Source organism: Symphodus melops (assembly GCF_947650265.1).
Source record: "Symphodus melops genome assembly, chromosome: 15".
Taxonomy (NCBI): Eukaryota; Metazoa; Chordata; class Actinopteri; order Labriformes; family Labridae; genus Symphodus; species Symphodus melops.
Genome location: NC_136705.1, coordinates 18,442,442 through 18,468,738, shown reverse-complemented (window position 1 = coordinate 18,468,738; position 26,297 = coordinate 18,442,442). Strand labels below are relative to the sequence as shown.

At 39.3% G+C, this 26,297-nt stretch overlaps 1 protein-coding gene across 1 annotated transcript in view; it reads left to right on the top strand.

Moving 5' to 3' along the window:
- The window catches only part of LOC306835872 (protocadherin-15-like), a 210,301-nt gene that overhangs the window by 88,586 nt on the left and 95,418 nt on the right, over positions 1 to 26,297 (top strand). The window contains exons 6-13 of the mRNA XM_079362649.1: positions 8,154 to 8,314; positions 10,935 to 11,090; positions 12,272 to 12,391; positions 12,519 to 12,629; positions 16,298 to 16,468; positions 20,356 to 20,464; positions 20,605 to 20,717; positions 25,205 to 25,411. Of these exons, the coding sequence (XP_079218775.1) occupies positions 8,154 to 8,314; positions 10,935 to 11,090; positions 12,272 to 12,391; positions 12,519 to 12,629; positions 16,298 to 16,468; positions 20,356 to 20,464; positions 20,605 to 20,717; positions 25,205 to 25,411 (1,148 nt within the window). The remainder of the gene's footprint in view (positions 1 to 8,153; positions 8,315 to 10,934; positions 11,091 to 12,271; positions 12,392 to 12,518; positions 12,630 to 16,297; positions 16,469 to 20,355; positions 20,465 to 20,604; positions 20,718 to 25,204; positions 25,412 to 26,297) is intronic.

The window sequence follows — 26,297 nt, the reverse complement described above, 5'->3', positions numbered from 1 at the left end:
CATGTGGTTACAAGAGCTGGGGATCAAACTCCTGACCTTCCGGTTCTGAGACGACCAACTCTACTGAGCCACAGCTGCCCTCTAGTCCTGATCTATTCATTTAAACACATTTAGACATGGTGACCTTCCCTACAGGAGAAATGTGAGTTTTAGTGTCTTGCTCACATAATCATCAATATTTGAACTGAGTCATGGATGAATTCACCAAACAGCTAACATTCCGTACCTCTGCAGACTGAATTAATGCATCTTTTAATTTGGTGTCAGGCCTCAAACGCCCCATCCCTTACTGGGCTGTTGAGACAAATTCAAAGAAAACATTTCCAAATGTCAACACACTAACACAAAATGAAATGAATACAAAAATGATACAAAGACAAAGTAAACACTTCAACAGCAAAATCAACTGGTATCACACAATAAAAACCTTGTACGAAAACAGAGAGCAAAAGGGGGGAGAGTGAGAGAGACATGAATGAAAATGAGTCCTTTTGCCTTTGCTGGTGCTGCTCAACGATTAAAGAATGGAGATTATGTACTGATAGGACTTCCTCCAATGCATGTTTTAATATTTACCATGGTTACGACCACTTTTTTTTTACTGTTTCCTGGAACAAGAGGTTAAGTGAGGATACTTAGATGTATTTTTTTCCCAGAATCCCTCTGAGTACTTGGAAAAGAAATAACCTGTGAAAATAACATGTTTTTAATGTTCTTCAGCAGTTAAAGCAACAGTGTCCTTTGCATCTATTTTACTGCAGTTTTTTAAAGACAGTGCTGATGGCTAAATGCACTTTTCTGCAACAGTTGCAACTGTTGTCTATCCTCCCTTCCACCAAATAATCTCCTGCAAGAAACAGCCAAAAAAAAAGCTCGAAAAAAATCTAAAACATCTCTATATATATATTTTTTTATTTTTATTTTTTTTCCCGTCGTATGAGTCCCCTATATGTGTGTGTGTGTGTGTGTGTGTGTGTGTGTGTGTGTGTGTGTGTGTGTATATATATATACACACACATACACACATACACACACATATATGGGGGACTCATACAACGGGACTCTTACGATGCCTTCACATGAAATATTGAATGAATTGGGTGGTTTGAGAAAGAGAAAGTTATTCTATTGTCTATTTTCACTCTGGAAATGGTGTTTTCTTATTGAGGCTGTTTTGGGTCCAAATCCAAGGTGAGATCAAAAGCTGAAATCAGCCTGGTTTTGGAGGACGACATGGCTTTATGTTTGTGCTCTGCACTATGAAAAATGTGCTCAGGAGACCATGTCAGCACAGCGTGTTCATATGTGTGACATGCACATCACCCAGCATGCAAAGATAGTGAAAACACTTTGTTCCTCCTGAGAAGAGATGTTTCTCAGAACTCTTTCTCTGTGCTGCATGAAACAGCTGCAACTACTTCTTTCCTTGTCCCTTTGACTCCACTTTACTTTGACAGAAACACATCAACAGACAGATGTTCCTGTGTCAAATGATAGCACAAGTAATTAGAGGTCATTATGCATATGAAGTGCTTGGATGGTATTGATATTACATCTCTCCAGATTTAGTTGTGGCTGTGTACATTTTAACTTTTGGCAATGTCTGCCGCACAGTGGGTTTCTTGACAGCTGCTGCAGATGTTCGTACTTTGTGTTCATGAGAGAGTGTGCCTGTGTGAGATGAGGAGGCTGTTTGCCCTTCTGCACTACAAATAAATTGAAAAATCCAAATCTAAATTTTTCTTTTTTATCCAACCAAAGCATCGAGCCGAGTAGGAGAACACTGTGGCTGCAAGCCATCTGTCAGGAGGACGAGCTTGGTCGCCTGTCGGATCCAAAATCCAAACATGTCTGTCTGTAGTCAGGCAGCACTTTAGTACAGTTAACTTTAACGCTATGTTTCCCTAATGCAAACAGTTTAAGATTGTTCAGTGGTACCATGAATGTTGAATACATAGTTTTTATTCTGGGGCTTTCTTTCCTTTAATGCAGAGAGAGGACAGTGGATAGAGTCAGATATTGGGTAGAGAGAGAGAGTGGGGAATGACACGCGGGAAAGGAGCAACAGGTCTGTATGGGGTGCCCGCATTAACTCCTGCACCACCAGACTCCTGACCAAACCAGTGCTGATTACATGTTGAGTGTTATTCATTGTATATATAGCAGATATTGTGTCTTATGGGTAATTTAACCACGTAGCAAAAGCTAACTGCGAACAACACTTCAAGCAGTTTAGTTGAAATATTCCTCCAGTCTTTTAAGACGTATTGACAACCATACATTCCCATTTTGTCACTTTTGTTTATATAATCTCTCTTTGTCAATTAACAGTGACTCAGTATGCCAGCTTGTTAGCCTTAACATTACAGTTTCGAATCCATGTGTTCACAATATTGGTAGCTGGGGGAAATTATTATTTTCCCCAATGGGATGCCCCGCCCCCAACTCTAACAGGAAACCGACAGTCTATGACAGAGGTTCTCAAAAGGGAAAGTAGCATCCACACACTGCTCCCTTGACAACCTTAAGGACTGTGTTTTTTGATTAATATAGATTTTGTGTTTACTTTTTTTTGGGGGGGCACGAACACGCATCTATGATCATCAAGATTTATTTAAATGCATAAAACGTCAGGCTCCACTTGTACTCTGTACAATCTATTTTACAATCTATCTACATTTCACTGCACTGGATGACACTTCAGCACTCTGGACAGCTCACATCAAGAGGCTCTCTACAGCCTGTACACGGACTCCTTTTGAAGTGTTGTTTTAGCAAATGCAAGCAAAACATTATAGTTATTAGAAGAAGTGGTCTTAGATTCTGACATTGTTCATTATCAGGAAAATAGGCCATGATTCAGACTCTAGACACCTGAGGTCCAAAGGCTTATCTCGTTTGGTCTTTTCACTTATGAACATCCAAAATAGAAACTTCACAGGATCTCTGCCAGCGAGCTGGCACATATGGAGGCCCCTGTGTGCTTTAAAAGTAATCAGTAAGATCTTAAAATCAATTCTAAAATTGGTTATCAGTGAAGTGATGCCAGGATAGGAGTAATATGTTCTCATTTTAGTGCCAGAAAGAAACCTTATTCAATATCCAAAGAAATGAAATTCCAATAATCCAGATGGGACATTTCAAAGACAGACATACTGTAAGAGGCTGCAAGTTCGTTTTAAGGGAGAATACTCAAAATGTTCCCAAGTTAAAGGAAGCAAGATTAAAAAAAAGTTTTTAGGGTCCAAAAAATGTTTTGGCAGAGAATGGCAGGAGTAAAGGACGTTCTTGAGACAGATGTGGCCAAAGCATATTTTTACTTGGTCATAGTCCAAGTAGCACTGTGTCATGGAGTGGAAATAGATATTCTAAGTCTGAATCATATAAAGAGAGACAGCAGAGTTATCAAATATTGATAAGAAATTAAGGGCAGTCCTTCAAGCTTTTAAAAAAAAAGCAAAAAAACAACTGTATTGACTTTGTGAAACGGATTGGGTTCTCAATTTTGACTCTGTTCCTCTGTTCCACTGATCCACCTCGCTTATAAAGTAGAAACTCTTAGTGAGAGTGTTTCTTTTTTTATCTATACAGTGTTCAAAGAACACCGACCTCTGTAGATATCAATTACCCTAAAAAAAATAAACACCAGCAGATTAGCTGTGTAAAGCATTTAAAGGAGAAAATCCTGCACACTGTTCTTCAGTGTCACCATTTATAAGTAAAGAAGCAAAACGTTCTGTCCCTCTGGACCTTTGTTGGGAGTGTTGTTACACCTTTTCCACCACCATGATCTCATGATCTGCACTGATGTGGTGAGTGACTGCTGATGTTTGAGAGACACTTCTAAGTCAACCAGATGTTCCACACAATGTGCACACATGGTAAGCTTAACACAGAATGAGGTATAACTGATTTGTGAATATACACCGTGCAGCTTTTTTCTGACAAATACATGTCGGAACCAGTCCTCGAACACCACACCATCTGTAGAGAACTCTCTTTGACAAAATGAAATATTCGCCTTGTTTGAGCTGTGGAACGATGTTTTCAAATCAACTTATTCATGCCCTTGGGCCACAACAATTGCAGCTGTGTTAATTCTTGAAGTTGACTGCTCCTTTGACCCCTCACATCCCCGCTGTCTTCTCTTGGTTCACTCTCTGTAGATTCCTGGATCTGTAATGAGTGTCGATGGATTCAGCTCAGAGCATATTTTAAACACGACTCCATGCTAATACTAATAAACCTCCTTTCAACATTTTATTTTTCATACCAAACCTGGAGCCCTATCACAAACTGGCCCTCACACTTAACTGGTGCCATCAGCCGTTGGTTCCAGCTTTATTGATATCTGGGATAGAAGTCCTCCCTCTGTGTTGTCTCTGTGGGGTAAGTCCACTGTGAAGCCCAGATCTGAGACGCTCTCTGACCGGAGGTGACCCACACTGAGTCAGAGACTACTAAAGAGAGGGAGAGAGTGGTTTTATTTATTTAGAAGGTGAAGTACACATACAGCATGGTAGAACTCTGGGCAGCACTTGTTTGAAGAGATCTGACAGGCTCTGGCTTCCTCCTGATGGATGAGGACAACAACTTTGCCGTGTGACTGAGAGAGGAAGTGCCCAGAAAAAAAAAAAAAAAAAAAGAAGAAAAAAAACAGTTGGAGTATCGGCTGTCACTACAGAAAAACAAAAGTTCAATTAACTTGAGAATGAGAAAGAGTCTGTCCGTGGCCTCCCACGTAATTTTTTCAGCAGATTAATTTACAACCTGAGAGTTTCAAAAAGATGCAGCTCACCACTCAAGCCACAGAAGCAAATATGTATTTATGAAAAGCTGTTTTAGATTAATGAAGCAGCAACACGGGGGTCTTTTGACTTTTAAATTAAAGTCTTAGAAGATCCATTTTTCAGTTGGAGTTGTGCCCTCTTGGGGCAGATAATTATAGGTCGTCGTCATTACAACACACAAATGCATCAAAGCCTGACTGCTGCAAACAGGGAACACAGTCATTAAATGCAGGAGTGGAGGATAATAATAACGAGGCGAAAGCCTCCGTCACACCTCCATCTGTGTTCCTTCTTGATTATCTGAGAGCGTGAGTGGCTGTGAAAATGGATGAATGTGCTTTAATGAAGGGTGAGATACCAGGTCCTACAAGCTTTAATTAAAAAACAAAACACATTATAATAACAGGTCTTTTTATTTATTTTAACCCTTGCATTTCATAGTCACGTTAAGTGCTTTTAGTAAAACAATTAAAGGCATTACCCCCTGAAACTAAATTTGTATTTATAAGACAACATGTACTTTGAATAACAAGTGCATGAAAGAATTGGTAACCAATTGGTGACCCTCGGAAAATGTGGGTCTTTGGCCTTAGTTTGGAGAAGTTGTTCGGAAACAAATGTGGGGTTTTTAAATGACCCAGTTCGTTTGGGTACATCACAATCGCTCTCAAATGCAGAAAGAAACAAGAAGCCGAGGTCGTATGAAAGGGATTGTCTCGACGCGCTTCCAATCTAACCTCCAGAAAACAGAATCAACAGAGCCACTGGAACAAATAGCCTGGTAGAAAACAGTTCACTGTAAGTCTGTCACTGGCTGTATTTAATGTGATAGACTACATGTTACACATAATCTTTCTACAGCATGTGTTAATGAAAAAAGACACGTTTTATCAAATATAGTTATCGATTTTTAAAAAAAGTTGTGCGTTTGATCCTGAAAGCCTATTCCATGGATCATCAACTATATTTGTACAAGGGCCAGATTTGTTCTCGATAGACAGTGTGGAGGCCTGACTTCAAAATATGCTTGCACATATGCCTGACTCCTGTCAAGGCGGATGTGAAGAAGTTGGTGCCAGAGGGTAAAAGTCATTGCTCCCATTAACATGATGGAAAATGTTCAGCCTTGTGAATATATTTTTGTTTGTTGTTTACTCAACCAAGATCATTTTTTCTGCGGGCTGGGTAAGAAGCTCTGTGGGGCTGAATGTGGACCACGGGCCGCCAGTTCATGGTCACTGGTCTATTCTCTTGTATTCTCTTGGGCTGCAGTTGCTCAGTTCGTTGGGCTTTGGGTTGGGAACTGGAGGGTTGCCGGTTCGTGTCCTGATGCAGTCCAAATCTGGAAATTGGTCTGGTCGCTGAGAAGATCTTAAAATCTTAATCTTCACAAATAAATCAAACACTTTCATTTCACTTTCATTACTATCTTCTGACATTCTTGACTTCCATCAGTGTCATCTATTAATAGTGACAAAGAGTTCTACTAATCTTCCTGAGCTATTACTACAAATGTTTTGCTGATTAGATTTTTGGATCAGAAAACTCTTCCTGTACACTATGTCTTCAGTACCACTAACGGCTGCGCTCACCAAAGCTGTTTGAGGAAAAAGAAAACATGCCGTCTGCTCTTTGCCAAGATAATTCATCCAGCTGACAAGGTTCTGATTAAACAGAAGGCTTTTTGCACATGTGGTCACTTTAAGAGGCCACTCGAAAATGTGCAGTTTTATCACACGGCACACAAAGACACAGATGTTGGAAGGTTTTCAGGTGTGGAGTGTGTATTTCACGCACTGACTGCAGGAATGTCCACCAGAGCTTTTACCTGTGAATAGAATGTTTATTTCACTGCCAAAAGCCTTTTCTCATGTCCTCACCGACAAACCTCCAACTGGCCTCTTAACTGTACATATAGAAACATTGTGACCAAGCTGAGGCACACCTGAGTTATAGTAATGCTGTAAATTGCTGAAATACATTTAAACGTGTTTCTGCTCCAAATCTGTGGTTAAGAGTTCTTTTGAGCAATGAGAAAGTCTTCAATCTTAGATTTCAGCTTGTGAGAAAAGGCATAAAAAAAGCATATTTTGTTCAGTGTATAAAGCTGTGTATCTTTGCCTCTCGAATGAGCTTGTATAATAAAATGCATTCAACAGTTTGATGCAAAATTGATACATTTAAATGTGTAATCATTTTGACGATGTGTTTCAAACAGTTGAGATTGCAGCGAGTGATGCGTAGAATTCTTTATTTGGCTTGAGGGTTTTATGATTTATTTCTCTAAAATGGTCGTATTTCTAGGATCATCAGTGTCATTCTTCATAGTTAGTCATTTTCATCGGTCGATTATGCCGTAAACAAACCAGCGTATGGATTCACTAAGGCGGTAAAGAAGACTCCAGTTAGAAGTTACATTCCCCGTTTCTGCTCACAGAGTAATGGTGAATTTAACGCCTGTTTTGTTGGAGCACTTGACCTTATTGAAAAGCAGAAACCTTTCGAACAAGGAAAATATTTCAAGCAACTTTACATGAGTTTAGAGTTGGGTTTCACATCCTTTAAAAACTAATACTTGACTTTACATTTTGCGACCATGAAGCGATTCAAAGTGTTTAAAGTCCAATCACTGGTAGCTTTGTGAGCAGATACAGTATGTAGTGGGTTTTCCACTGTTGTTGTCATTGTAATATGTTGCTTTGTGTTGTGCACGTAGTCTTATAAAGACTTTTCCTGCGACTTTCACACGAGTAGCCTTCTTCATTATGGACCACTATTATCAATCAAATACCTCACCATCGTTTCTGCTTGTCAGAAAAGTGGAGATTTAACCGGCTTTTGGAGGATTGTCCCAGAACGCTGCTGTGGCAAAGTTTAATCAGTCACTTATTAAAAGCTGTAGAAGGAAAACCGGAAAGCATTAATGACCTCAAGGGTGTTAATTATTAATTTTACAGATTTGCCCATTCATTATGGAATAGTCTGCAGTGATCTGAAGCGGATGTTACAAAGTCTTTAATGCTTGTGTTGAGGGGTTAGCTTAGTTGACCAATAGAGCATACAAGGTGAAGAGTATTAAAGCTAAGCTCTTTTGTTTTAACTTATTCTGAATGTATTTGTTTTCATTTCAGCTCTTTGTCTGACATAATACAGACTTGGCCACTGAGCACCTTTGCTTTTTCTGTTTTCATTTTAGCAATAAAATTATTTGTTTGGCAGGTAACAGAGGTCCTGTGGAAACATGTTAAATGTGTAATATCTTATTCTAAAAATCTGATTTAATAATTCACAGTAGCAATAAGAACAACAGGATGTCCTTTTAGAAGAAGGCAACATTAAATCTGGACTTGTCTGTCTTCACAGGCACCGTTTTGGTTGAAAACATGCAGATAAATGGCCGTGCCCAAGACCCAGGAAGAACCATCTCACTGACGTTACTGGACAACTACGACTACTGGGTGATACTGGAACCAGCTCGACAGAGGCTCTACCTGAACAGCACCGGACGTGTTCTGGACAGAGATGTAAGTACAAGGGCGATGTTGAGAAAAAACATGTCCTTGAGGTATTGGTAAACAGCTTTGAAGCAATGAAACACAGTGTAGGCCATGAACATATTTATCACAGGCCTCTTTAGTCTCCTTGGTTTCTGCTCTTACAGCCATGATCAATTGTTCCATTAAGGCACAGTTTCCTTTTGTATATTAATCATAGCTGAGTCAGTTTTTTACACTTATATTTTTATCACAGCCCTTTGAATTAAGTTACTACTCATCATAATGATAATTTCTGAAGCCAACTGGAGGCCACTCAGATCAATGCAGAAGAAAAAAAGCAAATGTTTACATTTCTTTTATAAGAGTTTGTGGTTTTACAACAGTAGCATTTTTCTGTGCGTTATTTTCATGATTTGGCCTTGTTTCCCTATTGTTAAATACTGCTTAGCTTATTTTAATTACAATTTTATGACAATTATTTTGGCTGAAAAATGTAATGACCTCAGCAAAATCTGTTTGTGATGTGGAGTTAACATCAAACATGAAACATGTGTGTTAAATGTTTTAACACACAGATCAGCCACACAACAATTAAAAATGGAAAATTGTTCAGGGGGAAAAAAATGGGCCAAATATATGCAGGCATATTAATCAAAAGTCATTGCACAAGAAAGGACCAATGCTTAATTCACACGAAGATAGTTCAAGATACAACAATGAATGTGACTTGTTTAATCTGGAATTACATTCTAGAGGGGGATAACGTTTAGCTTTTATGTGATCCATAAATGATTTCTTAATCCTCTACCAGAAATCAGAGAAACCACCCATTGTGAATTTTAATTTCTCAAGTCTAACAATCTGCTTTGCCTCCCTCAGACACTAAGGTGTCCCAAAACGTCATGCTGCATGCTCACATGGCAGAAAATGATTAATACGAATATGATGTTTGCATGCTATGGATTTATAGCTTCAATTAGGAGTACTCCAGACTTCATGTGCAAGTGATAAGGAGTTTTGCATGTTTCTGAATCCAGGATATGGTGTTTTTCATGCACAACACATATCCCATATACTCAAAAACCCGATCACAATGACAATGCTCATTTTCATGCAAATGCACTGGCTGTCTCCTCTGTCTATCAGTCATTATGTTTGACACTGTCCCTTTGTCGTACACCTCTCATTCTTAACGAATAAGGGGCAATAAATCAAACCTGTCATGTGAGATTAGCCTAAATTAGCATTTAGCCAATTTGGCTGATAATAGCAATCATGTCAAAATCAGTTCAGTTGGGTACAATAAATCAGTTAATCTCACGCTGAAAGTCTCTAACATTATCTTTCTGTTCATTCATTAAAAAAATAATAATCTTGATGCTTTTATATGTTGTTTTTGATGCTAAATGAGTAGGAGTTTTTTGTATTATAGCTTGTAGCATAGTAAAGCATCCCTAGTGGTTAATATTGATAGATACAGACACTGGTCTGTATCTGTGTAATGTGTTCAGTGCAGTTCTTCAGTGTTTCCAGTAAATCCGCAGTGAATACAGATGAGTGTAAATGGTAGAGTAATGGGTGTGAGATGTAGGGTACGGGAGGTTAGCACTGGGTGTTGTGAGTAATGTGGGAAAGAAACTGTTTTTTAAGTGTGTTTATAGATGGACTAACGGTAGCGACACTCTTAATGGAAATCCATCACAAATATAGTGAATTTACATGAAAAATTACAACATAGGGGCCAAACCTCTGCAGGTGAGAAGGAGAGAGAGAGAGAGAGAGAGAGAGAGAGAGAGAGAGAGAGAGAGAGAGAGAGAGAGAGAGAGAGAGAGAGAGAGAGAGAGAGAGAGAGAGAGAGAGAGAGAGAGAGAGAGAGAGAGAGAGAGAGAGAGAGAGAGAGAGAGAGAGAGAGAGAGAGAGAGAGAGAGAGAGAGAGAGAGAGAGAGAGAGAGAGAGAAGGCAGAGGAAAGCAAGCTAGGCTCCATAGCAATCCTCCGTGTTTCTAGATTCTGATATCGTTTCACGTATAGTTGGCTACAGCACAAGCTGCTGTTGCCCAATATGCATTTGAACACAACCCTCTGAGCTCTCCATTTGATCAGACATTTCAATTATGTATTATATTTAATATTCAAAAAGCCCAATCAGGCCACACAGTTGTGGTAAACTAAATGATAAATTCAATTGCTTGGAAAGAAGATGTAGTCAGGATGAATTCAGAGTCCGGATATTGTTTTACAATAAACAAGTTCAGTATATTAGTTTTGTGGATGCTGGTAAACATACGTTTTTGACAGAATCTCTCTCCTGCTCTTTAGCATTGAGCGTCCTTTGTGTAGTGTCTTTGCTTTGGTGGTAGGTTATTTGCTGGTAGATTTATATATTTTTTAAATAACAGATTATTGTTCGGAGAAAAATATAGATTTCCTATTAACTTCTCAGTACCCAGGCAAGTGTTTATTGGGTAAAAAGAGAAATCGTTCAACTATTAATGTCATACATCAGTGATGTGCTTCTTCCTTTCTTTCTTTCTTTCTTTCTTTCTTTCTTTCTTTCTTCTCTCTCTCTCTCTCTCTCTCTCTCTCTCTCTCTCTCTCTCTCTCTCTCTCTCTCTCTCTCTCTCTCTCTCTCTCTCTCTCTCTCTCAGCCCCCACACTTAATCACCACCATCGTTGTCCTGGTCCAGTGCACCAACGAGCTGGTTGGTACTGTCATTTTTCATGAGGTCCGGATTGTTGTGAGGGACAGGAACGACAACACCCCTCACTTTCAGCAGCCACGCTACTATGTCGCAGTAAATGAGGTACGGGAAAAATCCTGGCTTTGTTCCGCAATATTTGCAAATCAGGACTTCTTGTGAACAACTGTTTTTTTCTTTCATCTTCTTTCAGAATATTCTGTAAATTGAGGATTAGAATTAGTTTTGTTACACTATAGGAAGGCAAAAACACATGCAATTCTGTCTTTTTCATTCCAACTGTGAGTCACTGAAGTCTGAAATGTTCAAATACAAGACACAGCTCTGCCTTTATATCCACCATCCAAAAAAACTTTCAAAATGGTGTTGAGGACTGAAATGAAGTTTATTTCTAAATTTTATCTGGACTGTGCATTTCCTGCAGATTGTATTTGTTTGTTGCACATTTTAAACTATGTACATATTAGCGTTGTAGTTAAGTTAAATTATTTCAAATAATCACAATTTCCATATATTATAATTATACGTATATAGCTCCAGAATCTTTTTTTCTGCTCTGTTGCTGATAAACACAACAACACACTAAAAGCTTCTCCCCTCGGAGGAAAAATATAACAGAAAAAGGATTTGCTCTTTTCCTCAAGTTTTTAGCTTTGAACATGTTTTTGCTCATGCAATCTGGCAAACCAGTGGAGCTTTGTGATATTTTTGTTTCAGCCTTGTTCTGCTTCAGTTACATCCTGTCAGTTCTAGAAAGGACAACCCTTTCCTTTCAAACCAAACCTGCATCACCTATAATAATCATCACCTACATAATTTTTCTGACTTTGCAGTCTTGTTTTTCTGAGATTAGGTAACACTTTCTTGTTGAGTCTCTATTACGTGGTGTGTTCAAAATTCACGTCACATAGTGTTATCATAGGCATACTGTATGCAGCTGCCCCAACAGTATTGTGAGTCATTCTACATTATCGTCAACTTCTCTTCTGAACAAGCAACGCTCAGTCCTGTGGACTTAGCTGTGGGCTCTGGGGAACAGCAGAGGTTTTCATACTTACTTTTTGTTATTCAGTCAGCATTGTGCAAGACTTCAAACTGCTGCTGACTGCAACATTTCCCCTTTTTAAATTTTTTTTTTTTTTCTCTCTTTCTTTTGTACACTAATGGTCGGAAGTGGCAGCAGTAATAGCTATATGCTTGAGCTCTCAGCTGTAAGTAGATGTTTTACTCACAGGGGGCTTTTTGAGTTGTTGACTTGTCTTTTTCCTGTGCTCATACTTCTCCAGCTCACACCAGTTGGAACGACCATTTTTACCGGCTTCTCAGGAAATAATGGCGCCACGGACATTGACGATGGACCCAATGGACATATTGAATACGGCATCCTTTATAACCCCAATGACCCGGTATATGGACAAGTCACGCCATGATAAACACCCTCTACACCATTGTAAATTTCTCCAAAGATCCTGACTTTTTTCTCACAGAGTCCTTTCTTTCTGTCTTTAAACATAAATTCTCTCTCTCTGTCAGGATTCTAACAGAACAGTGAGCGTCGCAAACACCCTGTCAGGACACATTATTCTGGCAGAGAGGCTTAACTATGAGGAGAGAACTCGCTACCTGGTTTTGGTCCAAGCCAATGTAAGTAAGATCATCTGCATTGACACAATTCACAATCACATCCTATTACAGAGACTAAAACAGTTACTTGGAATTATAGGGCCTGCATTGGTTTAAGTCCTATTTATCAGAGCAATCTCAGTTTGGACATGTTAAAGATATGTCCTCTATGCACACCAAAGATAGCCCTGGGGTGCCACAAGGTTGAGTTCTTGCCTCCTCTGGGTAATATTATCAACTATACTTAAAAATGAAGCCTGATGACACCAATTGGTTATGTAAAATAGATTCATGCCTAAAAAACACGAGGACACGGAGACCCTCAGTATTTAGGTTTGAAACCCTCCTTTTTTGATAAGTCTTGTCATTAGGGTTGGCGCAGGTATGGACCAGATTTCTACCTCTTTCTCTCTCTCGCTGTCTCTCCCTCTCTCTCTCTGAACAGTCACATCATATTATTGCATATGACTCTTCATGTGCTATGTAAGTTGATAGCCGAACAATGAAAAAAGTATTTTACCTGCTTTTTGGAATTATTATATTACAAAGAGCAAGGTGTGTTGGGACCTGAAAGTGTTCAAAAAGCCACTCAAAAAGCGCTTTTTGTATTGGTTTGAAGTTGTTTACCTCAGTGTTCACCTTGTGAGGTGAAGAACTCTTAATGCCAGCAAACGGATATATCAAGATCTGTTTTGTGTTTAGTGGCAGCAGTTGCATTCACGATTTCTCAATTGGAGAGTGGAATTTTGAGCACTTAAGGACTGGCATCTCCAACTTTTTTTTCCCCGATGTTTTCAATGATTTGAATTTCAAGTCAATAGTCAGCTGCACCACTTCTCTTGAGTTTAAAGGGAAGGTCTGCAGTGTTTTGTTTTTGAAGAAATGTGGTCATGATTTAGGAAACTATTCATTTGGATTTCTGTTTTATAAATCATAAAAGGGATGATTTCAAAAGTAATCTGACATTTCTAAATAGGCCGTCAGTGTACGGACAAAAGAGAAAAAAAGTTGTTTTACTCATACTTAACTTGTACTTCTTCAGAGATTGCTCATGGTCAGCACTATTACACTGAGGAGATTGTACCCTCAAAGGTTTTGGTACTTCTTATTTTTTCCTTTTTATAGAAGTGATTGAAGCTGTTTTTAGCCTCTCTGAGATAACTGATTGTAGTTTGTAAGACTAGAATTTTACATAACAGAGCATGTGGACTTCTTCTGGGAGAGCATTTTTCCCTTCACCCTATGTTTGGGCAACATGACTGAGAAAATACTGTAAAACAGGTTATTGCGACGATTCAAGTTTGAGTCATAATGAAACAAATTTTGTATTTGTTAGTCCCTTAGCCTTGGCTATTAGAAAGCTAATGTCTAATGTCAAATGCTAAGTGGAATTGGAGCCACGAGCCAAGAATGCATGAATTCAGTTAGAGAAAAACTGTTCCATGTCCCACCAGTTACCCTCTTTTACATGATAATGTCTCTGTTTAATGCAGAGCTACAAGAGAGTCACTCTGATTGTTGAATCCAAGCTTTCCAAGGAGGCTATTGCTTATAGTTGTTTTCTAATTCTGTTCTTTGTTTTAAATATCTCTTATATAACAAATTGTTCTTTTTGCGTGCTTTTTCTATACCCTTAGTAATCCTTGTCTGCATAGTTAGTTAGATTCTGCTGGTCTAAGTCGAGCCAGTTTGCATCTGATAGACTTCATATCATTCTGTAATCTAAAACATTTTGGAAAAACTGCAAAATCAGGAAAGTGGTCACCTATCAGTAAGGAGGAGTCCACTTAGTATTTTATTTGGGAATATGCTGTCTATCACTGTTGCAGTATCTGTTGTTATTCTAGTTGGTTTTATAGTCAGAGAGAATATGCTACTGTATATAGTATTAAGGGAAATGGTACAGGACATGTCAGTGTTAAAACATGGATATTGGGAGATAAAATGTCAACAGACTTGTGACAAGAAATAATTGGGATGTTGTGCTGATTTATTTGGACTTGTTTACCTGGTAGAAATGTTAAGTCTAATTTGAGGAAGTACAGCTAGCTTGGCTCAGTCTAAGAAGACTTTAGAGTCAAGGATGCAAGTGTAGTCGTAGATTCCAACTGTGTTTTGTGTCCAAATATATCAAATGATAACACCTGCACTACATGTCAGGCTCAGCCCCCCCCCCGGCTGGGTAAGCTTTTCTATACATTATACCTGCTTACTCTAAAATTATGACATAATACATGTCATAATAATACACATATTACATAAAGACACTCTGTACAAAAAATGCAGAGCAACACCTATCATGACTCCTATCATTATAATCACTGGTTGCATAATCATTAACCCCACCATGCAGAGGCAAAATATAACACTCTATACAACAAAATAAAAAACGTAAAGAGCAGCAGGACAGGATGATTGTGCAGTCATTCCACCTCAATTCTCTCCATTTCCTGCATGAGGGAGCAACAGACTCAACATTTTAGCCAGGCAAGAGGTCCTCAAGGGAGATTTCATTTTCTCTTGCAACAGGAACGTCAGACTCCTGTTGCAAGGGAAAAGAAAGAAGACGTGGTATTTACTAGAACTCTGCACCGCTTGTGTCAAGAGTTCAATTACACTGACAACGCAAATCTTTGAAGTGTTCTGCTGCTCACTTCTCTGGGTAACACTCTGGGAAGCAGGCGTACCATGAGGGGGGATCTTTAAGGATAACTGCTGTAAAGATATGTTTTGCTGCCAAGAATAATTTTGTAAAGAAGCAAACGTTCAAGAGGAGTACAGCTGTTCTGTCTGGTTTAAAGTGGTCTGATGACAACGTTGGATTTTCCGCTTTTCTCTTCCATTTAAATGTGCGCCCAAACAAGAGCCTTTTCTACCTGAGTTTTCAATCTCTGCCAAGGATAGGAATTGAGAATATAACAAAACATGAAGAAAAACAGACACCCAAAATAAACTCACAGAAAGTCTTTCATTTTCATTTCATTTGCACAAATAGAATTTGTATTACACAAACAAACATTGGTGAACAGGAATTGTATATTTCCAAGATGTGGACAAGTTTGGAGTAGTAGATGAATTATGTTGTCAAAGCGCTTCAATTACTTTCTCCGTATTAATGCAGTGTGCTAAAACATGGTATTTCAATAATGTTCTGCTAGCAAAAAAAAAAACATGTCTACCAAAAAGGGGTTTTTACATATTGGCCTGGGGTGGCAAAACTTACTGATCAACACAGGTGCCAACCCAATTTCCTACTATACAATTGGCAAAGTCAGAGGCAGAATGGTAGTAGTTTTTGTGGTATTTCAATGAAGCATTTTCTATTGGAGGTATCTTTTTGTGTTTATATTGCAATTATTGTCTTTATTGTGATCATTTATCATTAAAACAAAATTACATGGAAAATAAGACAATGGTTTTTGTGTGCATACTTCCTCGTGCACCCCCTGCTTGAGTCAGTTCCCCTTAGTAGTTGGACTACCAAAGTGAAAATAAATCTTTAAACACTGCTCTTTCTAACCCTATTGTTCATTATTGTTCAATACGGTTGAGAACAACTGCAGATTTCTCTTTTTAAAAATGTTCAATTGTGTCTGGCCCAAGCAGCATGTAGCCCCATTGCACAAAGCAACAGAAGCTCCAAGGATTTGAAGGTTGGAATTGAAAACATTTGTTTCCCCATCCTCAAGGACCGCGCCCCGTACCCTCCCAACAGACGCACGGCTACCACAACGCTGACCGTGGATGTTCTTGACGGAGACGACTTGGGACCCATGTTCTTGCCTTGTGTTCTTGTGAACAACACCCGGGACTGCAACCCCCTCACCTACCGAGTCGCCATCCCTGAATTCACTGAACCGGTAAGAACTAGTTGGACAGGCAGGTGTGAACACACTGCTGTTCCTCAAGGTCACGCTAACACAATTCCTCCTCTTAATCATATGTGCATAATTGTATTTCCCTGCATGCCGGTTGTGTTGTTATCTCTCGTCATCCATTTGTATGTGCATTGTACCATATAATTCACAGTTGTGACACATTAACGCTTCATGGGTACATTCCTGTTTATTGCTCAAATATATCAAACCTGATAATAAGCCTTATTGTCCCTTTACTTCTAGTTTTAGTCTCCTCACCTGAAGGCACACTAAGCTGTGTTGTTTTTTTCTCAGTGTGGTTTTTCCAGGGGCTTTTTCTGGTCTGTTGGACCAGCAATTAGAGCTGAAGGCTGAGTTGACCTGGGATGACAGATAAACACTGCTGGAGTTTATAGAAGAATAGAAAATAGAGACAAACATGGTTTGGCGACTGTGATAAAAACTCAGAGGTGAAAAGTACAAAATATCCCGTAATGGAAATTAAACAATATCTAAAACTGTTTATCACTGTCTGGAAATCTGTATCCGCTTAGTATTGCTTTGCGTCCTCAGACCATTAGAATGAAGTGAAGTGAAGGGAGCAGTCTGCTCACATTTTTTTGATTGAACAAAATAAGGCTAGAAAGAACTAGACAACAAATCCATTCCACCTTAAGGTCCATTCTGTGGAGAACTGAGGCTTCAGACATATTAACTTCATTAAACAGAAATCGTGCAGCACCATCAGTTTGTTTTGACCTTTAAGACTTGTCATTCATGTGGTTTAGTGTACAATCTGGTCATTGGAAACGAAACAAACTCAACGAAAGGTCTACTTAAGTCTTATTTTCCCATTTAAAGGTGTTTGACTACATAACACAATCTTTTGGGGTCTCGACTGGATTGAATAGATTTCATATCAATGTGCTTGGACTGCAGTAATACTCTGGAGTTTCTAGTTTCTTTTACTAGACCAGTCGGAACTTGAATTCACATTATGGTGTCATCTAAGCAGGATGCTTTGAATCTTGAATTGAACATTCTCTGATGTTAGACCGCCATAGTTTAGTTATTTTCACTTTAAGTGTCTTTTTTTCCATATTAAGCATTACAGCTTCTAGTTTGTGTGTGTGTGTGTGTGTGTATATAAAACTAATGGGGAGTGGCAAAGGTCAGTAGCAGTTGTGTTTGTCCATTAAGGTTTTTGCATGACATATATAATTTATGATAAAAGGTTTGCAGACTGTTAAATATGCACCTGGCAGCACCAGTTTTTGCATGAGTATGAGAAAATGTTGGCCATGATTCTGTCCCTTCTAAACACTGTATGGTTCCGATGCGGACCAAAATATGGAAGTTGGTCTGGTAGCTGGAAAGGTACCAGACCACTGCTCGAGTACTACAGAGGTGCCCTTGAGCAAGGCACCGAACCCCCATCCTTCCAGTGGAGGCAACCGCTGCAATCTGACATCCATTAATGCATGTCCACAGGTCCTACTTGTGCATGTGTGTGATACAGGACTGTGTGTGTGAGAAGCATGTCTCTAAAATAACAGAGTGCGAACCAGAATTAATAAAGTATTTAACAACAACTTTGCAATACTCAACATGATGTACATGTTTAAAAGCTGTTTATGGAGCTGAGAATAAAGCTTGCTGAGTTATTGAGTTAAAACGGTTCAAGTTCAAATTTTCCAAAATATAAAGAAATGTGATTTTTACACTTGACTATAACAAAGTCAAACACTGTCAATATCTGTTTTAATAACATGGTACAGGCACCAAAAATTGTGAACTGTCTTTTTTTAAATCTCATGTACACTATGCAGGTGCAGAAAAAGTAGCAGGCACATCACCTATTTTAAGATATTCTATTTCACTCATCACCATCTGTATTTTTGGGTTTTCTCACCATTTTGTTGTGTTTGGAAATTTCTCTGCATCAGCCATTGTGCACTTCTGTAGAGCTTACTACAAACACTCTGCAGGTCATAGCTCAATGAGACGGTAGTGATCCAGCTCTATTTGCCTTTTGTTCTTTGTAGGTCTGTAACAGACACTAAACCCAACTTATGCATCTTTAGGAGAAGCCAAAATGATTTTTCAGACATTAATATTTGTGGAGATCTGAATTTGAACGGTCTGTCCGTGTACTGACAGTGTGAACTGCAGGTCTGACGGAGGGCGATGCAGACACATAAAGACCGCAACAATAAAGAGTGCTGCAAACAAAGCCTATCTTCAGCTCCATCTTACACATCTGTGGGCATTATGGAGATGTTACATTGAAAACTATCAGTGTATAAATTAAGTTTCTTAACGTTAACCTCTCATTGTGCTTATCTCAAAATCCTTTAACGGTGAACATTTAAAATCAAAACATTTACTTAGGAATGGTCTACATAAGCTTTGCCAATTTTTGTATTTCTTTCCAATTCTTCAAATCCTTCAGTGTAACCATTATGCAACCATGTCTTTCCACAGGGAAATTTGTCTTTTCATACAGTAATTGATGAGTGTATTGTAATTAACCACAATGGCTAGACAGGCATTATTAAGTTGATCTGTATATATTTTTTTGCCCTGCAGGGGCTATAACATGGGCTCTGGAGTCCCCTGGATAATGACTGCTGGAGGAGGGTATTATAGCTAATCATCATTGTGCAGAGCTAGGGGGATTTGATTTAGCGCACCTCCAGACACTGTAAAAGCAAGAGGGCTGGTTAGGGAGGGGTGTAAGGATTACTCCAGAGCTGAGGGATATAAATATACCCCCTCAGGGAAGGATTCTTTCTGCCAGAGAGCTGTTAGCCATGTGCCTGTCTGCGCTAAGGAAGTTTAGCACATGCCGCTTAGCATTTTCACACATACTGTATGAGCCATATGGAGGCATTTTGCATGAGGAGAGGTGTTCGTAAATGTGATGTGCTAAACATATTCCCACTTAGCCATATGTTGGAGAGGGAGTGCAGGAGCAGAGCTGTGTAATTAGCGCTGATGGTGTCTGTGTATACATTAGCAGGAAAAGCAGCACACAGCAACATAAGCAGTCAAACTCTTTCTGACCGTTAAGAAACATGCCAATGAGAAAAAAAATCAACTAAATAATAATTAAGTACTTTTCGAATGTGTGTTATTGATTACTGGCCTACGCCAGGAATTATGTTTTTTAAATGTATGTAGACATGTACAGAAGTGTATTTTATTCAGCCATTTACCACACATAGGCTACTGTATGCAATAATTTTAAACAAAACAGACAAACAAACAAAGTCAACAGTCATGCATTATGTATTAAATCGTTAAAAAAAAAAATATATATATATATTGTTCAAGCCTAATATTCAGTGTTGGTTGCAGCCTTCTTATTTTTGCAGCTTTGGCAACCAGAGGCAGAACTGCAATCTTTGCCCAGTGCACATCACAGCATGTAGAAAAGACAGCAGCAGCAAGATTATTAAGAGGACTACAGTATCAGCAGGTGGAGCCAGGGCAAGCTTCAAGAACGCTCGATCACAGCAGCTTCTCTCACCACTTTTAAGGCAGCAAACAGTTTTAATAGGAAAAGAAGAGAGTCTTGGGCATCGAGAATAATGCTCACACCTGGAGGAGCAGACTTTGAAGTATTATAGGGTTACACTGTGATCAAATATTCATATTGCAGCACACAAAATACGTTTTACATGACAGATATTATGCCTTTTACCTGTTGTTTTGTGTCTCACTAGACACACAGATTCACTATCGTGCCAGGTTTTAGCTTCAAATATGTTTAAGAGGACTATATTTGTGAAGCTAAAGGCTACATCGACAGAGTCAACTCAAAAAAGAGGATTTGCATGCATTTGTTTCACTGTGTTATTTGCTGACCCCTCAACCCCCTGTTGCAGAACAAACTAAACCCATTGAATGTGACTCCTCCGATCCGCGCAGTGGACATGGACAGAAACATACAACCCCCATCAAACAGACCGGGCATCCTTTATTACATCCTGGTTGGTAGGTTTCATCACATTGATTTTGTACAGTTTGATGTTCTTCAGTTCGGTTAGCATACTATGACTTGACGTCATAGACTGAGTTCATCACTTGACGTGTCATAGACTGAGTTCATATCCCTGCATTTTCCTTTATTACAGGTCATCCAGCTGCCCATGCCCAGTATTTCTCCCTGAACAGAACCACTGCGGAGTTGCGTGTTCTACAACCAATAAGCAGGGACCTTTATCAAAGGTTCACACTCATTATCAAGGTAAACCAAAAAAATCAATTTAACATTTCTCACTAATTTACTTGTGCACCCATAGCTCCAGTGTTATGTCATGAATATTTCAAGGTGGTTGTCAGAGATTGTTGTCAAACCTGACCTGCTGACCAGTTGGCTTGAACTACAAAACGTCATTGGCTTGCTTGTTGTAAAAACCGTTATGAGTCACTAACAGTTTAAACATCTAAAGTAATAAACTCTTGGGAAAACACTATTTACACAATAAAGATGAGGTTTTGGTTTGTTTTAAAAGTATTAACTGAGTTTCAACCAAGCTGCAACCCACAGTGTTGAAAAATTAAGCAAGAACAAAATCGTCCAGTTTCTGCTTGAGGCTGGCTGTAGAAGCACAGGAAGTCAAATACACACCCCATACAAAAACACTGTTTAACTGCACAATTGTTTACAATCAGAATTGGCCTGACTAGCTTATGTTTCGATTGGCACACACACAATTTTTTGGCAACTCGTTTTGATTTGATTCGTCATTCACAATAAGGCATGTAGCTGATCTGGTTGTATCTGATTGAGAAAGCATTTTCAGCCACAGATGGGGCTCCAAGGCCCACTGCAGTAACAGATGGGTGACATCGCTCAGGCTTGTCTAGTAATATTTACAGTCTGTGGTTGGTGCTTCGCTGTGAACTGCTGTTTGCAAATAGCATTCAGATGAAACCCCCAAAAAATATTTGTAATGGAAGTTGGTTTCACAACATTATAGTCTCTTATAATTATCCCATTTAATATTTATTTGTAAATGGGACCATGCACAATATTAAACATGGATCACTGCCTTCACTGCAAATGTGATGCATTGTACCAGAGTTAGCTTTAAGCTAGTTTACATTTGCAGTCCCTCGGAAGATCACATTGAAAATGTCACATAATAATAAAACAAGCAAAAAAATCTATATCAAACACAGCCGAAAATGATGATATTCTTTAACTGACAGGATTGATTAAATATTTATAACAATAATGTGGTCATCTAACGTTTTAGTCATGAAGAAGTCATTGGAACTTTTAATTATATTACTTTACTTATTGCATTACCTTGCTTATACTTGCTAATAGAGCTTGATTGTGTGAATCAGGAGTCCTCTAACAGTAAAATAAATGTTCCTGTCACCTCTGCACTAAACATCTCTGCACTACTATATTTTAAAATTCTTGTGCCAAATAAAGTTTAACTTAAATTTTAGGAACTTAGGCATGCAACCTTAACCACTCCACGTAGATAACCTTAGTCCTGGAGGCCATTAACCTTATCTGCAGCTGCTTCGGAGACGGGGCTGAAAAAGATGTTGTGATTTATGGACTTAGCAGGGTGATAGGCCGCTGCGCTCTTGTGAATCCCAATTTAAAGCAGAGCCAGGGATTACCTCTGTGCTTTCGCTGGTGCAGAGCAGCAGTGCAGATGAACTCTCCATCTACCCATTACTAACCTCCAGACACCTTTTGAGTGCTGCGTAACGTGCTGTTTACCTGGATGGCTGGGGAGCAGAGAGATGTGAGGAAGAGCTGATTTCCACCAGAGGAGGGAGGCGAGGAGAGATTGATCTGATGAGAGACGTTATGCATTTCTGTGGGAGAACGGTGTATAGCTGGAGGAAGGAACACAGTTCAAAGAGGGAGCAGGAAATACCAAGATAGATAGAGAAATATGGCAGGGGCCTTATCTACCTGAATCATAGAGAGGAAGAGGAATCATTGCTGGAGGACCCAGACAGGCCGTATTGAGAATTAGACTTTGGTGTTTTGAGAGTGCTCGGATGCAGACAAGTATACATGGTGGTGTACCATGAGCATATCTTAGAAAACACATCTGTTGTTGTTCAAAAGTAATGAATGAGCCTGATGGAGCCATATCCAAGAAGAAGACAAGGTTGAAATGAAGACAAGTGACAAGGGTGGACTTGATGGGGAGAAATAGTCTGATTAAAGAGAGAAAAAGGGTGGCTTTGAGGTACGGAGGAAAGCATTATAATGATGATAGAGTCAGGACATTGGAATGAAGACTGAGTGATAAACACTGACTTTTGCCAGCAGTGTCTCTCCAGCAGGCTGTGTGCCGTAGCAGCAGCGAGCAGATCATTTAGCACTGCCTCCTAGAAAACAGGGACACCGCTAAAGAGCTAAATCACAAGGGAACACTGTAATCCCACACACTGTCTTTTCCCTCCCTCTCGCACGAAAATGAGCGTGTGAATGTCGAGAAATAGGAGAGAACATCCTGGCACACAGTCTTTGTCCGTCAGTGACAGCACCATTCCCTCGGGTGTTACTGTGAGCAGATTGGATCATTGGGTCAGAGCAGTGTGGGTGCTCTAGTGTTATTGCTCCGATGAAGGTAAAAAGATATGTGAGATGAGATGTTTGGGCAAGATAGGCTGGTATAACATGGTGTGGATGACAATAACAGATATAAATCATTCAGCTGGATGTGTCTCCAAAAGGACCAACAATTGCGCAATATACACACAAGACCATGAAAAGAAATTGTTTTTTTTTAAATCCCTGTGCACAATAGTATTTAGATGTACGGTTATGTTTTTCTGTTACAACATCACACGCCCTGTGATGTTAACGTAGTTTGGGGCCTTAGTTCAGATCGTGGCTTAAAGTGATGACACCTCACTCTCTCCATATATCTGTAATGCTTCTGAAGACCCCTGTCTGTGAGCCACTAGTGGCGTATGTCCTAACCAGGAAAAGATTGCAGATAGCTTGGTCAGAGCCGCTTTATTATATGGTCTCACGGCGTCCGTGTCAAATTTAAGCCCGATTGGTTGACATTATTCAAAAGTTTTTTCATGTTTCTTAAACACTTGTGTCGTCATCCTACTGTGCCGGAAGTCAAATGGGAAGGAATGTTTCCGACTGGTGATCGAGGGTGTTCGAAACAGCTTGATGCTCTGTGTACTTAAAATGAACACCGTCCGATATATGATGCAGGTTAGTTAACATATCACTTGTGCGAGGGTGGGCGCAATGAGCTTCAATGCATGTTCTTTTTCTGAAATCTTGGGACATATTAGCTTCAATCTGGCCAGTGGTGAATATCTCATGAGCCTTTTATGTGGCTACTGTTAAAAGTCAGCAGCAGAAAAAGTAGGACATCTCGGCTCTGGTATCTTGAAGTCTGTAAACATATATATCATGGCCCAGTTTTCGTTTTTCAGGACTGGCAAATTTAGATGCAATATGAGATTGGAGTCCAAGGACAACTCCTACGATGAGATTGTTTCCTGCACCGATAAACAGAATGTGTTTATATAGAGACCAATAAAAAGTTAAAGGATTTTTTTGATAGGTGATGGGTTTGTTGGATGCATGTCTAGCAATGGTTTCTTCCTCTGCAGCTCTACACACAGATGTTTTTTTTTTCCTGCATACAACCAAAGCCACCTTTAATATGATCGTCAATAGTTCTTGGTCTCCAAACAGACAACAGCATGCTTCAAAACCCCTTTCCACTGGCAGGCAGATTTAGCATAACATGTGTAGATGTGTAAGTGAATTTTCTGTAATATCGTATATATATTAAAAAGTTATGATTTTACTTGACAATATTGATATTGAGATGTCCTGATTGGGCAGCTGTGAATCAGTTAGTAGAGTCGTAGTCTCCCCAACTCCTGCAGCATCATGACTGACGTGTCATTGGGCAAGACACATAACTTCAACTTGTTCCCGCTGCTTTGTCTGTAGTGTATGAATGTTTTTGTATGGGATGAGTTCATTCTGATGGTCACTTTACACATCAAACTCTGCCATCAGTGTGTAGTTGTGACCTGTGGTTCAAAAGAGCTTTGAGTCAAAAGACAACAATGCAATACAAGCTCAAGTCCATTTACCATTTTCAACATTAAAGTGTGTTGAGTTCTGGGGCTGACATTCTGCAAGTCTGAAAAGTAATTTGTTACTGAGATGCAGAGTTTTTCAGTTTGGATTTTATGATATCAGATGCTTTCCTGGTTCATTCCAGCTTTCCCAGCCGAACAGGAGCAATGTATAAAAAACACATATTGCAGATTAATTAGTCTGCAGAAAGAGCAATGTAGACCAGGGCCAAATTACTAGTTAATTGGTTAATTCTAGCACTGGCTTAGTTAGCTTGTAAATGAGCCTCCCTCTATCGTAAGTCACTCACTACACAGAGTAGTAGGAGCCACTAATTACCACCTCTCTCCTATAAATGATGGTATTTACGTTAAGTGCTCTGGTAATTACAGAGGCCTAATCCTAAATGGACCCCTGATTAAATTTAGTCAATTTAGTGCTTTTTTATTATTGAAATGACACTCTGATAAATGAAATCTTTCTGTCCTCATGCCTCTATAAGAGTTGGGAAGTAGGGTTTAAGATATACTTAATGTAAACTTCTCCGAGGCTTGTAGATATTTTTTGACATGCTGAATCCTGAAAACTTCTTGTCTCTTTTGTTATTTTTTATTTGTTTTACTCTCCAGGCTGAACAGGACAACGGTCATCCCCTCCCTGCCTTCGCAGATCTCATTATCGAAATCCTGGATGAAAACAACCAGGCGCCATATTTCCAGTATGCCACCTATCAGGGTTACGTGAGCGAGTCCTCCCCCGTCGGCACGACTATCTCAGCCAGTGCTAACCTCACTGCACCTCTGGGAATCATCGCTCTGGATAACGACATCGAGGAGGTACAACAAAACCACCTAGCTCAGACAAAAATGACTGTTCCCTCCGCTTATGCATGTCTGCTTACAGACACAAGGAGCCTGAGTGCATTAAGTGAATATTGTTTAAATACACACATTTATGTATACGTTTGCGTTGTGTGCCCACAAAAACGTCATTTTCCATGCTGTAATTTTGTCCTTGTTGTAGCTGGCTCCTGGCGATACACCTGTAGGTAAAGGGGTGGACTTTGTATGCTGTGTCACACATACTTTAACGCACACACACACACACACTCTGACATAGGGATGTCCTGATCAAGTTTTTTGCTACTAAACTCTTCTGGTTTATCAAGGATCTCCTAATACAGAGGTTAAACCAGTGTTGTATTCCTGCAGAATAAAATGATGCTCAGTACTAGGGGTGCAGCGGATCACACAAATTGGAATTCAGATCATCACACAGTTGGAGTCAAGGAGGGCAAAACAAATAAATAAATGTTGCTCCATGCATTCCCATGTATCGCATCCAAAGTTTTCTTCATAACTGCTTATATTCTAATAAACAACAGACAGACATTTCAATTTGAACTCATTTATTTCAGTAGTGCTCTAATGTATCAGATGGCAACAGTCTATTATGAATAGAGCTGCATCTTTGAAAAACCAGCATCTGTTCAACCCACTTATTCCCAGCATAACAAACAGAAAACATAAATCCCTCTGTATCCCCTGATAAAATAACTGTCATCTACAAAAACAAGTTTTTCTCAAAGTTTTTTTTACTTTATTGAATTAGTTATGTATGATGCCTGTTCATAAAACAGATTTTGTTCTGGCTACACTAGTAGAGCATGTGTTTGTGCTAGTTACAGGCTAAACAACAACAATATGCTTTGTTACAGGATTC